This window comes from Onychomys torridus, chromosome 20, assembly GCF_903995425.1.
Source record: "Onychomys torridus chromosome 20, mOncTor1.1, whole genome shotgun sequence".
NCBI classification, from domain to species: Eukaryota; Metazoa; Chordata; class Mammalia; order Rodentia; family Cricetidae; genus Onychomys; species Onychomys torridus.
Window position 1 is genome coordinate 8,359,697 of NC_050462.1, and position 13,823 is coordinate 8,373,519.

General features: G+C 38.7%; 1 protein-coding gene across 3 annotated transcripts in view; it reads left to right on the forward strand.

The window, feature by feature from the left end:
- Positions 1–12,266, forward strand: part of Igf1 (insulin like growth factor 1) — a 71,349-nt gene extending 59,083 nt beyond the window's left edge. For all 3 annotated transcript variants that reach the window (XM_036170169.1, XM_036170170.1, XM_036170171.1), the window contains one exon: positions 8,642–12,266. In XM_036170169.1, coding sequence (XP_036026062.1) covers positions 8,642–8,667 — 26 coding nt within the window. In that variant the 3' untranslated portion in view covers positions 8,668–12,266. The remainder of the gene's footprint in view (positions 1–8,641) is intronic.
- Positions 12,267–13,823: the final 1,557 nt, after the last annotated feature.

Below are 13,823 nucleotides of genomic sequence, written 5' to 3' on the forward strand. Positions count from 1 at the left end.
GGCAACAGAGCCTGCAAGTGTTCAGGTCTACTGGAATTTATAAGGAAAGACAAAAGTTAGTCTTTTTATTTGCCTGCTAGAAGGGAACCAGACTTTTTTTTTTTTTTTTTAAATATGTAATTGATAACACAAAGTTGACTTTTCAGCCAAAATGAAGTTGATAGCCTGAAATTAATGTGAGGGCTTTTAAAAGCAATGGAAAGATTGACAGCTTTGGATTAAGCACAGTCCCCATTAAAAAGTTTTAGAATAGCTACTATAGAATTTCTTTCCTGAAATGCTACCTCGGGGCTGAAAGGCCAGTTATTGGTTCCTTTGACCTAAGTAAGAAACAACACCTGGTGCTGGTTAGAGAAGATTCTTCAGGAGCCACCAAATATGCAAGAATAAAGGTGCCTCCCCTTTTCCTGCTCCTCTCAGAGATTAGGATTATTGGCCACAACTGCCTCAGGCTTCTGCTATCTCCTTCCCCTTTCCTTTAAGAAGATTTAAAATTATGTCTATTTATTCTGGGGAGAGGCATATGCCAGGGTATGTATATGGTGGTTGGAGAATAACTTGATGGAGTCAGTTCTCTCTTTCTACCATGACAGTCCTGGAGATCAAACTCAGGTTATTAGACTTGGCAACAATTACCTCTACCCTGTAAGCTATCTCTCCATCCACAGTCTTCCCATAAGTTTCCAATACTCTCTACTCACTCTGGACTATCCATTCTTATTCTGTAACAGTCTAAGCATGATAGCAAATATTCTCACCCTTGTTAAAATGGCTCCAAAATTCCAAGGAAAAAAGTAAGAAAATTTAAATCAAACTTAAACTGGCTGAATGACCCTGACTTCTAAGCAAAGATTCATATGCCAAAAGTTTTTACAAAATTCTGTGTAAAGTCTAGCAATGTTCACATGAGGCTTTCTGTCTGGCCAATACTAAGAAGTTAAGTAATCAAAAACCAACCAGCCTTGCCATCTGTGAAAATATGATGGGCTATTTTCACAGCTGTAGATAACAATTATGGCAGGATGAAAATTTCAAATAATTAAGAGCTAGAGTATAGCAGGTTGAGGGCTGGGAAAGATTCCTAATCATATGACAGTACTGCACTTGGAAATGTGTGATGCTGATGTCATGGCAAAGCATGTTTATAAGTTTATGGAACATTGCAAGACCAGAAGAAATGAAAGTGTAAATGTAGCAACAAATGCATGGCATCATTATTGTTCTTTCATCAGTATTAGTTAACCGGGTTGCTATTAAATGCTTGGTTTGTCTCTGTGAATAATATTCATATTCTTCAAAAGAATATAAGGCTAGAGGTAGAGGTGTTCTGGCACCACAAAATGATTCTAAATTTTTAAAACTGTTTGCATGAACTGTTCTTGTAGCTTGTTCTGCCTTGGAAAAGCACTGGCTGGCATTCTCCTTGTTTACTTTTATACGCTGAAGGCTCCCATCAACCTCAAACAGATGCAAATCACTTCAACCTGTCATAGTGTTATTTTGTTCATCCTAAAAGTTTGGGAGAGTCTTTCAAGCTTCCAAAATTTCTCTCAATTCAGTGAAAAGGAAAATTCAGAACACAGAGTTTGAATGTTCTGCCCAGATTTGTCACACACTCAAAGAACTTAGTGGAAGAGGACAACACCCTTTCTTACTAACCCTGTGAACTCATCACTGGTACATTGAACTGACACCAGAAGACTTTGGGGGGCCTCAGGTCTCTCAAGGACATCATGACACAAATTATCACACACACTAGCTCAGTGTTAGTGTAAGTCATAAGCCGGTTGGAACAATGGCATTGTGAAAGCAAGAGGAAAAATAACATCAGAACGAGTTTTCAGGTGAGAGGTGCAAACATCAGTAAAATCACCAGATTCTGGTATTGCACTTTTGAAATGTCACATCTGAACCTTTCAGCAATTCCAAAATCAACTCCCTCGGGGAACAATGGTATGACTAGGCTTATTTATCACCTCCACCATTATCATCTTCATTATCATCACCAGCACCATTATCATCATTAATCACAAATGAAAATAGCCAAACCACTTGTCCATAAAATTCGTCAAAACAACCTTGAACCTGTAGGATTCTAAACCCCCTTCTAGACTGTTAAAAAAACAATATAAATAAATACATACTTTCTGCTGCTTAAGGAAAATTCCTTCAGTATTTTTTTCTATTTCCCTCCATCCTTTTAAACTGTTAACCAGTGATTTCTTATATCACAGGAAGATAGGCTGGAAATCAAACCAGGTGGTTATTTGAAGAAGGAGAAAGTTCTTAGATCAGGCTAATCTTGAAATAATGGTAGGATGAATTCAAGTTCCTTGACTTCTGAGCATTCCTAGGAACACATCATTCATTAAAAGAGAAAAAGAAGAAGAGCTTCAAGGGTACTCTGCAAAATCAGAGGGTAGCTAACTTTGCCTATAATCAGAAGAGAAGGGGTAGCATTCCAGCATAGAAGGGTTCAGTAGTAGTAACTATTAAAAACTGGGTGATAATAATAATAGACAATATTTATTCAACACTTGCCCTATGGCAAGGGCTTTAGTGAATCCTTTCACTTAATTATCATAAGCATTCCTGGTAAATGCTATCATTTTCCCCACTGTAGAGATAAGAAAATTAACTGGAAAAGGCTAAATGCCTTGTTAAGGTCTTGCTCTCACATCTGGCCAAGTCAGGACATACATCCAAGATGGGCCCCAACAAGTTAGCCAGACACCTCACTACTTCTTCCATTTCTTAATTAACATCAGTTAGGCCACAATCATCAGTGTAAGTTTTGAGACAAGAGAGAGCTCAACAATATTGTGCTTTGTGAACACAACAAGCGACTGTGCAATGCTTGCTATGGACCTAAACTCTACCCCATCACTTCTGCAGAAAATTTATATCAATGTAAACAAGAAGACAAATGTGCTACTGGCTTTTGTTTCTTAAACACTCTGCTTGCATTTAGGGAAGATACAGAGGTAAAGGAAATATGCCCCCTTATCTCAGCAAGCTTCCCTTTAAGTGGGGAGAACAAGCATGTGCAGAATTTCCTCTAAAACATGTCAGTGTTCTAACAAAGGTAGGTGCAAATGAAATATCACACAAGCTAGTCTAGAATGATGTTGCTAAGGGTCAAGCTCAAAAAATGGATCTAAAGCAAGTGTCTTGGACAGTGAGCCTTCTAGCACACAATAGTAGCCATCTCTCTATGTTAAACAGTCAATCAACCAACTTAATGAAGTCAGTGCTTTTACTCCATTTTTCACATTATAGAGGAGGAAACTGAGGCAAGAACAAGTCAGTGACTGTCCATAGTCATATAAGTCTTGTAAGGTGAGGGAGCTGGGACCAAAACTAGGCATGTAAACACATGGCCGAGGGGAGACAATGAGCAAGAAGTTGTTAGGAGATTTACCTACATGAAAGAAAAGAGTTTGGTAGCTTGAGAAAACCATCAAACAGCAATGCCATCTGATCCCAGGTGAAGAAGGAGAGAAAGGAGCTCAGGCAGAAATGTCTGAGGCTGATATCAGGTATTAAGGACAGCGTTTAACAGCCATCAGGGAGTCTTTAGACAAAGTGACCACTAAAAATGTGTGGGTTCCAAAAGTGTGTATCTCCACTACACTCAGAAACAGCTTAGGTGAAGGGTCAACCTGGAACAATCCAAACTATTCAAAGGAAAAAGGCATGGGGAGGGAGATGAATAGCCATTCCCATCATATTAAAGGCAGAAGAACGTAGTTTCCAAAAATCAGCCAGAGGCTAAGCAAACTGACACAGTGTCCCATATGTCCACACATGTGCCTCTGTCTTAAAGAGTGTGCCACATACAACAGGAGCCCAGAACTCTTGAATTGTGTCCTCTGTTCTTTCGTTTTAAAGTCACATCCTAATGAACAGAATAAATCTCATGACACTCACTCTGCTTGGCTACCAGAGAAGAAAGGCTGATCTGAGACTGTCTTAGGATTGGAACTTGGGACTCCTTGAAGTAAAAAGATGTCAAAGCTGATAATACCAAGACATCTAAATCATCCTCCACAATGTCATGTGTCCCCAAGCCAACTAGAAAAAAAGAACTACAGCACATCTTTTCAACAAGTGAAGGGTTGATGTCTTGATGTCTGGGTCACCTCTTAATCGTCCACCGTTCTTTTTTTTTTTTTCTATTTGCCCTTTTGTGGAGAAGGTCAATGCTGAATTAGTACTTTATGCTGTAAAGAAGCTGCTAGTATTCTATGTTGAGCATTATTTCCCCAGTGCTTCTTTATAGGAGGCCAGGCCTTTCCTAGGCTATTCCATACAATACTTAACTTGTTTGCAGTGAATGGAAGACAGAAGCATGGTCTATTGAGAATAACAACACTTCCTTCCACAAGTATAAAGAGCCTACCATCCTTCTTTTATAATCTGCCCCTTAGGCAAAAATACACACACACACACACACACACACACACACACACCCCAACAGGCATGGTGAAAATCAGAAGTAATGATATCCAAGGAGTTAGCCCTTGCTAACTGAACATACTACATTTCCAGAGCTCTAAATATAACCATGCAAGTGTGGCCTAGCTGACACTGTGGTCTGGAAGAACACCATCCTTTAGCTTAGAGTCCTCACCCTATGAGGTTCTACCTCCATCTATGGATGAGGTGGGATGGTAGAGGACTAATGGCATTATGAGCTACTACCATTAGAAAAAGACACGGACTCTGAGGCACTTGGTTCTCTTCCGCCTTTTGGTGTGGTAGGTAGCAGGCTAACAGGTCAGCCTCAGATTCACAAAGAACTGCTGCAAACCCAAAGCAGAAGTCTAGCTTAACTCTGAGAAATACGCAAGTTTGTTTTTCTTTTTTTGGGGGGGGGGGGGGGCTCGTTTGTTTGTTTACCCTTTCAAAGCTTCAGATTCCTTAAAGGTCAAAGGGTCAAGAGGCCAGTGCCCATCCTGAGGACGACTGTGAGAATTAAATGAGAAAACATGTATGTGTTTAAACTAATCCTTAGCACGTTATCGATGCCCAAGAGATGGCTACTGTTATTCCCATTCTTAATTCTAACAGCCTGTTCCTCTGCAGCCTTCAGCATGTCACTAAATCTTAGCTAGCCTCCATCTGGAAATGGAGTGGCTACAAATAAGGCCACCTTGCCAAAATGGATGTGAGGAGAGAGAGAGAATGTACTCAACTGTAAAGCCTCAGCAGGTGTCAAACAGGATCATTGTGATGTTTATTATTATTAACCTTTGATGATCTTTGCCCTCAAAGGGTCTATGGATAACTTTCCAGGGGAAAGTTTGAGAGCTAGGGAGGAAAGCAAATGGCCTCTATTACAAATTAATCCCTTTCCCAGCTCATTCCCTAATAGGCTGGTTAGCCCTTCCTTCAGAAGAGTCAATTTCTTCCATCAACCCCAGCAAGATGGAAGACGAGCATTTTTTTTTAAATAATCTTACCTTCTCTAGTGTAAATAGGAAATAATATTTACTCACTACCGTTTTCCTTTCAAAAATCTGTCTAGTTGCACTCTAGACACAGTTTCAGCTGGTTTGTTTGTCTTGGACAAGCTGCTGAAGTGAAAAGTTTTTGCTTGGCTGCATGTGAAACTGTTTCATAACCCTTCAAGAAGTGCATAGGAGGTGGGCGCCAGCTCCAAGGACGGCTGCTCCTAAAGGGCCTCCACCTGCAGCCTATTGTCAGGGGCAGCCAGCGTAATTAAATTAAGACAATGAGAGAAGCAACAGATGCAGCCGAGTCTCTGAGTGCTTTTGTTTGTCACTGTCTTTGTCTGAAACAAAGAAATCGCATGTGAGCGCCTGGGAAGAGAGCCAAATGCAAACCAGACACACAGCTGGTTTTCAATGGGTTCGCTGAGCCTGTGTGCTTGGGAAGCATGCTACTCAGAGCAGTGGTGGGTGAGTTTCAGCCCATCACTCTACTGGACACTGAGGCAGACCCACAAGAAAACCACCAGGGGACACTTCTGATCAACCTCACCCTGTCTACCTTCTGCATCTGTAAGATGGTCAATCTAAACTCACTTTCCCCTTTTAGTCCCCTCATACGCTTAAAGAGTAAAGTACAGAAGACAAGTTTGTAACTCAGCTGGAGAACTGGGGATTCAACCAATTGTGGGATTTCTTTCATTGTTACCAGGTCATTCTTGAGTTGTTTTAGTGTGTGTATTTTAGACTCCTTGTTCTTTATTTCTAAGCTAGCGCGCATATTAAATAGAAAAAAGTTCAAATTAGAATACTCCTCTACCTGTTAGTTAATTTGGTTAATAGTTTTGTAGACTAATGCTGTTGACATTTCCACTATTTGAAGTGTGTGCAGTGAAAGGGAACAAATGTATGTAGCTTCAGATGGTTTGGGGACTTTAATGATCCCTCTCTTCTACCACAGATGCCTCCTTTCAATTTGTCTAGAGAATGATTGAGAATGAGAAGCAGACGCTCACTGGTAGATCAATGTCTAATGCTTTGTCCAGCAACAAAAGTGCTTTAAGTGGACTTCATAAGAGTTGTATGCTATAAAAAGGGATGGCATTTCAAGATGCTCCACTCAAGATCCCACTTTCTTCTGGTCTGCTTCTTTTACAGCGGGCGTGGACCTGTTATTTTAAAGAGTATTTTTACATGAGAATGCCACCTTTCTTCTGTTCGGTCAGTAGGATATTGACCATTGCCTCTCAAAGGGCTAGTTCCCTTTCATATTTCATGAAGGACTCAGTGGTAACTCGTGTTCCTAGTAGTGATGATCAACATGTGTCAGAAAAATCACCACATGCCTAAGAGTCTTGGTTGATAGGTATTGGTTCCAAGAAATGGTAGTTACCCTTCCGAGGTCTCTAAAGTCCTTTAGCTCCTAACAGTATTGAGACTGAGTGGGCATTACACTAGGCAGGAGAAAAGTTTGGCAAGTCTGCCCCTAGTGTGAGAATGGCTGTTGGTCTTGACAGAAGTACTTCCCCAGTGATAAGGGACACTGTGACTTCTGAAGTGTCATTCTGAACCTATAACTATCTATTGCATCTTCTTACAGGACATCCTCTGACTAGAGGTAAATTACCTGCAACACCCCGAGGTAGATTCTGAGCTTTAAAAACCATGATGCAGATGAGTCTGCTCTCTTAGGACTTCTGTTCTAAACAAAACTCATATTCCTTCATCATCATTATTTGTGGAGAAAGTGATAATGGTAGCAACCCAAAGAACTTGGCATTCGGGCCTTAGAATAGTTACTTTCCAATTAATATGACATAACAAGGGCAGTGAAGACGGCTCAGTCAGTGAAGAGCCTACCGTGAAAGCATGCGAATCTAAGTTCAGATTCCTTGGCATTCCTGTAAATAACTGGCAGCCAGGCATTAATGCTGAGAGGTGGAAATAGACAGATACCCTGAGCTTGCTGTTCAATACTCTCTAGCCATGGTCAGTGAAAAACTCTGTTTCCAAAAAAAAAAAAAAAAAAAAGATTGCAGCTCTATAGCTGTACCCACATACACATTTGCTTGCACACATGTTTGTGCATGAGCACATACACTCACACACTACACACACATGAATATAAAGATAACATAATAAAGAGAGAAAGTTAATAATAATATCTAATACTCATGTTAATTATTATGCCTCTGGTCTAGAAAAGGGCATTCATGAATGCTAACGCCTCAGTCTTATAGATACTATTGATAGATACTGATGTTCTATTTTATGGACAAGAAACTATGACTTACATATGAGTTCACACAGCTGGCAAACCAAAGACGGTAGAATTGGAGCTCAGCTCAGGATGTTGTGATTTTTACCTGACTTCCCGATCTTCTGCTTCCAAAATGCCACCTCTCTCCATAGGGGAAATGAACAAAAATTAGAAGCAATGTCTCCTTTTTATAAAACAGTAATGTAAAACAAGCTACAACAAGACAGCAGAGGAAACCTCAGAGTCTGAGGAGTTAGGGGTTTTGTTGCTCTTGTTGTCTGGATCTGGTTTGCTTTGTTTTGTTTTACTCACTGGGGGAAAAATAAGCTTCCAGTGAGAAGGGTAGAATTCTCAGGATCTCAATCTTATGAATGAATCTGGGGTAGAGGCAGGTGGAGAGTGTGGCATCTTTGTGTAATTATAAAGCAATGGCACCCATGCCATAGAAGCTCATAGAGACAAGTCAAGTTTGGTTGAAGTATTAACTAAAGGCCTGTCCATCTGTATGTTTCTCAAAGAATTCGACTCCAAACCCTCTTTTAGCTTGGTTGGTGAGGCATAAGATACAAAAAGATGAGACCCAGTATTAGAAATAGCAGGGCCCAGTACCCAGGAAGAATCAGTACTAGTCTCCTATAGCACAAGAACAAAGGGAAAGGGGCTATAAGTATAACAGGAACTTATTACCCATCTTATAAAGAGTTACAAGAGAGAGTGAAAGTTACCAAAATAAAGAAATGATGAACCTTTAAAGGCATTGAAATACTTCTCGCCCTGTTTTGGTCATTGACATTGCATATGTGTATTGAGTTAATTATCTGTCACATAGTGACTAATAAACACAAGGGACAAATGAATTGTTGAAAGACACAAGCAGATACATAAACCACAAAAATTAATTGGACCTTTTCTTCTTCCTTATGTGTAGGAGGTGCATTTGAAGAACGCAAGTAGAGGAGGCACAGGAAACAAGAACTACAGGATGTAGGAAGAACCTCCCAAGAAGCAGAAAATTATGCGTCATGGCAGGATCCTTTGATCTGCATGAACAACCTGCAAAACATTGGAACACCTACCAAAATAATAAGAATAATAAGTTCAATAACATTTCAAAGATGGGCATTTCCCCCAATGAAATATACAAGTAAACATTCCAACCTTGTCTTTAGGAGTGTTTGTTAAAAACTTTGCACCTTGCAAAAGTGGTCCTGGAGTGGGTAGATTGCTGTTGATCCTTTATCAGTAACATTCTATAGAGAAAAAAAATATATATAATTATATCCCTAGTCCCTGCCTCTCAAGAGCCGAAAATGCATGGGTGTTGTACAGATCCAGTTGCACTAAATTCCTCTCTGAATTTTGGCTACAGAAGCCATTCATTCAGCAACTGTGCATACGTGGTTTATGAATTGCTCTCTTATTTTTACTTTTCCCCAATAGCTCAAGCTGCTTGTTTTACAGAGTGTAATAATCTTGTCTATCTCCATTAGCCCTTTCTCTGACACTGGTATTTGTTGAATTTGGCCTCCTCAAAAGCAATAGCAAGTAAGTAGTCAACTGGCCCACCAAGTTTTAACCCACCTGACTTCATCTGTGGCATTTGTACCAAATATAAGTTGGATGCATTTATTTTAGACACAAAGCTTTATTTTTCCACATCATATGACAAGAAAAAAAATTAGAAGGACAATAACTGCAACTTTGAGGCCAATCATTTTTAGGTGTGTTTGAAACAGTATGTCTCTTCAACTCTTGGTGGTTCCTTCAAATGATAAGTTAGTATGTAACTAACTAGTGATTGCTCTTTTTATTTTTTCCATATAAAGCACTATGTAAATTTAGCATATCAATAATACAGGCTATATCCACCAGTATGTAAAACTCTGTTGTTGTTGTTTTTTTAGTACAATGGTGCTATTTTGTAGTTTGTTACATGAAAGAATCTGGTCAAAACGGTAAAAGGTGAAAGCAAAGCAAAGATGAAAGCCTGGAGCCTAAGATGACAAAAATTAGAAAGGGAACTGGAAAAAAAAAATTAAATCCATCCTCTTGGGAGACAAAATGCCTTCCGAGAGGAATTTAAGATAAAGTCCACTAAGACACACTTGGTGAGTGTGTCCAGAGAGGAAGCTATGGCGTAAGAAAAGCAAGAGGCTAGGGATTTGAGGAGTCCTGGTTCCTTTTTATCACCGAAGAAACAAGGGTTGCAACAAGGACTCACTACCATGTGACCTTGGTCAAGTCACTCCACCTCTCGGTGCCTCTGTTTCCTCATCTGCAAAATGGGGGCAATATGTCATCTACCTACCTCAGAGGGGTGGTATGAATATTAAAAAGATAGATCTTCAGATTTTTCCTCTGGGTTTCCAGGAGGGTGTGACATCAGAGCCCTTGAATTGCTGAGATGCAAGGAATTCTGTAAATAACCAATTGACAGTGTAGCTACAAGGATTATTCCTTAGTCACTAAGGTGACAATATAATACCCAAGTTCTAATTGGTGACGTTGTCCAACTATCTAGCAAAGAGTTAATGACTCCATCTCCCCAGCATGCTGCAAAGTAAGAGACATTTGATGCATAATTTGGTTTTACTTCTGCATTGAACTTATGAATATAAAGATAAATGAAAAGAAAGAAAAAGGGAGAAAGAGAAAGATCCTTGCCAATTAAGGAGTATTCCATTTATCTACTCTTATTAATCCTTGTAGGCACTTAGTATCTAGGAATAACTCTGATATTATCAATGATAATCTATTCAGTTTGAAAACCACATTTTCATTCCCTTTAGCATATAAAAATAAATACCCTAATAATAACATCTATTAAAAACCACAAGTTACTTTAGTGGATGTACTCTTATGCCCTTGCTTGTGTATATACGTACTTACTTTATTTTGTGAAAATGTGCTGGCCAGAATTGCTACTGGAGAGGCAAAAAGTTTCCATCTCAGCCCCAAGGTTCTCCCTAGTGACTGCTTAGAAGAAAGAATTCAGCTTCCAGCAAATGGGCAGATTCAACTGGGCACTGATAACCAAAAGAACCTAGAATAGGTTTCCTATTTGTGGAGCAAGATTGTCTCCCTCTTTAGAACAAAATATATATATATCAAATATCCAGATAATCTTATTTACAGCCTTTTTCTCTTTTGCAGATTTCTTAATATTCTCACAAAATGTTTAAGAAAAGCAAAAACAAAAACAAGACATTTTTAGTTTTCCTTCTGCTGGGTTGCCTCAAGCATCTCTGAATAAATGAGAAAGTGCTGTTTAGTAAAACCCTCAGAAGGATTCGGTGCGCTGAACATGCCCTATATATCATGGAGAGATGTAAATAGAATATTAGGTCAGTTTCACCATCTCCCTGTTTCCCAGAGGTGTGGTGGGAAAAGTTGGACCTTCCCATACCCAAGGTGGCACTTCTGACATTAGTTCTTGTTTCCAGTGTGTACCTTTTAAAGTTAGTGATTCCAAGAAAACCTGATAGGCAGTCTTAAACAGATTTGTGGGGTTCCTGCCATGGTTGGATATGGTGATTCCAAGTGTCTGTCACATATTTTGTTTATTTAATTCTACAAATAGTCAAAAATTCTCTCAATGATGAAAACTTAAATATGCAATCCTTTATCCAATACATAATTCTCTCCAACTGAATCAGAAATCAACTAATACAAATTAATTATACTAACACATCACTATACTCTCAGATGAATGAACACTGTAAGATAAATCTACATAAACTCTGAAAGCCACCTGACCATTATATGATGAATCAGAATGATTCAAGATTGGTAGGAAATGATACTTCAAATTTTACAACTCTAAATTTTGTAAGCTTTACTACGGAGTTAAATAGTTTAGTGTCTAGAAATGGGACAACTTTAAGAAGTTCACAAAAGAATCATAAAGATAGGTAGGAAGGAGTTTTCATTTTCTATAGGCTTATTCCTATAGAAATTTTAATTTTTAATTAAAAATACTCAGTACCTAGGTCAGATTTTGATCTTTGTTACCAAAGAATATCAGTTGTTTGAACATTGTAAGGTGAATCAGTTCTACTGAAAAAGTTAACGCATCTCTCCACTATAATCTACTTTCCTAGGGTAAAAAAAAAAACACTTTTTAAATACTCATCCTACATGTATGTACCCTACACACATGCACACATACACACACACACACACACACACACACACACACACACGCACGCACGCACGCGCGTGCGCGTACCACCTACTCACCCTAAGAGACTCCAAATGGAATAATAAAAAGAAATCATTTCCATGAAAATCTTATTTTTAACAAAGGCAGCCCTGCCCCCTTGAGACTCCTTCCCCTTCTTGGAATGTCAATGCAACATGTGGAATGTCTGTGTAGAAGAAACCACCTCATACCCCATGGCTCCAGGATTTCTGCTGCTGGTGTGAGCACTTTGAGGGTATAAGGAAAAGAGGGTGCAGCAGCATGTTTTGCTTTCCCATTTATTCTTTGGCCAGCTATGCCAATGTGGTGCTATTGTTTCTTTAAGAAAGTACTTGACTAAAAAAAAAAAAAATGAAAAAAGAAAAAAAAAGAAAGCATAGACATATTTTTTTAAAGTATGAAAACAACAATTCTATAGATAGATGGCTTAATAAGATAGTATTAGATCTAGCCACCACCACTTTATATCACTCACAAGTAGAATATTGTTCACCCAGTTGTGAGTTTGGGGGTTCAGAGACAGAGGATGAAAAGGTTTTAAAGTTTGAAGACTCCATTATTTCATTGGCTCTCAAATTCAACAAAATTAGCAATACTTTACCCAATCTGAAATGTCGGTCAATAGCATGGAGTCAAAATGGGAGGAGAAAAAGAACTTGAGGCAAATGGCAGGAGAGAATTAAGTTACCTCTTGCTTTTTGTTGGTTGGTTGGGATTCTTGTTTAGTTTTGGTTTTGATTTTAGTTTTGATGTGCTTGTGTTGCATACATGTGCATGCATGTGTGTGTGCACACTCTTGTGTGCTCCACTCTAAAACAAATGCTCAGAAAGTGGAGAAAATAAAAACAAAGGTTTAAGAACATAGACTTACCTATTACTAGAAAGAGCTTCTGGCAGATCCTCTGGGATATGCACTAAATTCTGGTTTTTAGAGGATGTTCTTCCATCAGACATCTCAAAGAGTGCTCGCTTTCCTAGAAACAGTCATGGATCTCATTGGGAAAGGTTGGAAAGTATTTTCTTGTGAGATGGGGGTTATCTACCAACAAAGAAAGAAAAGAATTCATGAGAAATTTTTGAAGAAGATGGCTAACAATCTGTGAAGATTTTGTTTTGTTTTGTGTTGGGTTTTATTTTTTTACCTTATACAATCTTTATGAATGAAAGTCTTAATGTTCAAAATGACTTGGTCTTTTTTCTCTTTCAGAGTAGAATAGAAGATAATAAACTCACATCCATTCTTTATAGGTTAGCTAGAAATGTATGGTTTGGCTTATTGAATCAGACTATTTTAAATGTTCCTTTCTAGTTTCAATCATAAAAGATTGTCTAGAGTAGGCCCTACTTGGCTCTTCTCCCATGAATGAGCATTCCCATTCAAAGCACATTGGTTTCCCCATGTTTTCAAAGATGGATGATTAATATTAAGGAATTATTCACCTTAAAATACAGTAGAGATGTGAGTCTCTGTCCCCACTCCTCAAAAACATCATGAAGTCCTGACTCTGAGGGGTGGGGGAAACTAAGGGAAATTTTTGTTGCTTCTTTTGTTTTCAAGGCTAGTAAGTACTTAATCCTATAGTGCATATTTACTTACTGCTATTGTGATATTCTATAAGACTTTCCCGTTAGGTATTAGAAATTGATACATAGATACCTTCTTTGTGTGGTTTCTCTTTCAAAGAAAAGAGAGAAGACTGTCTGAAGCTTAAGTGCATCTGGTACATAATAACCAAGTCACATCTGGTACTATTCCCTCTTTCCTATCATTTTAAGGAAAACTTTCCTAGATAAGACAGAAGCCCAGGGGACTTTTGAAACTGTCTTTGTTCCTCACAGTCCTTTTTCCCTCTCAGAATTTTATAGAGGCTGGCCAGAGAAAATCTAATAACTAAAGGACTGTCTTTTA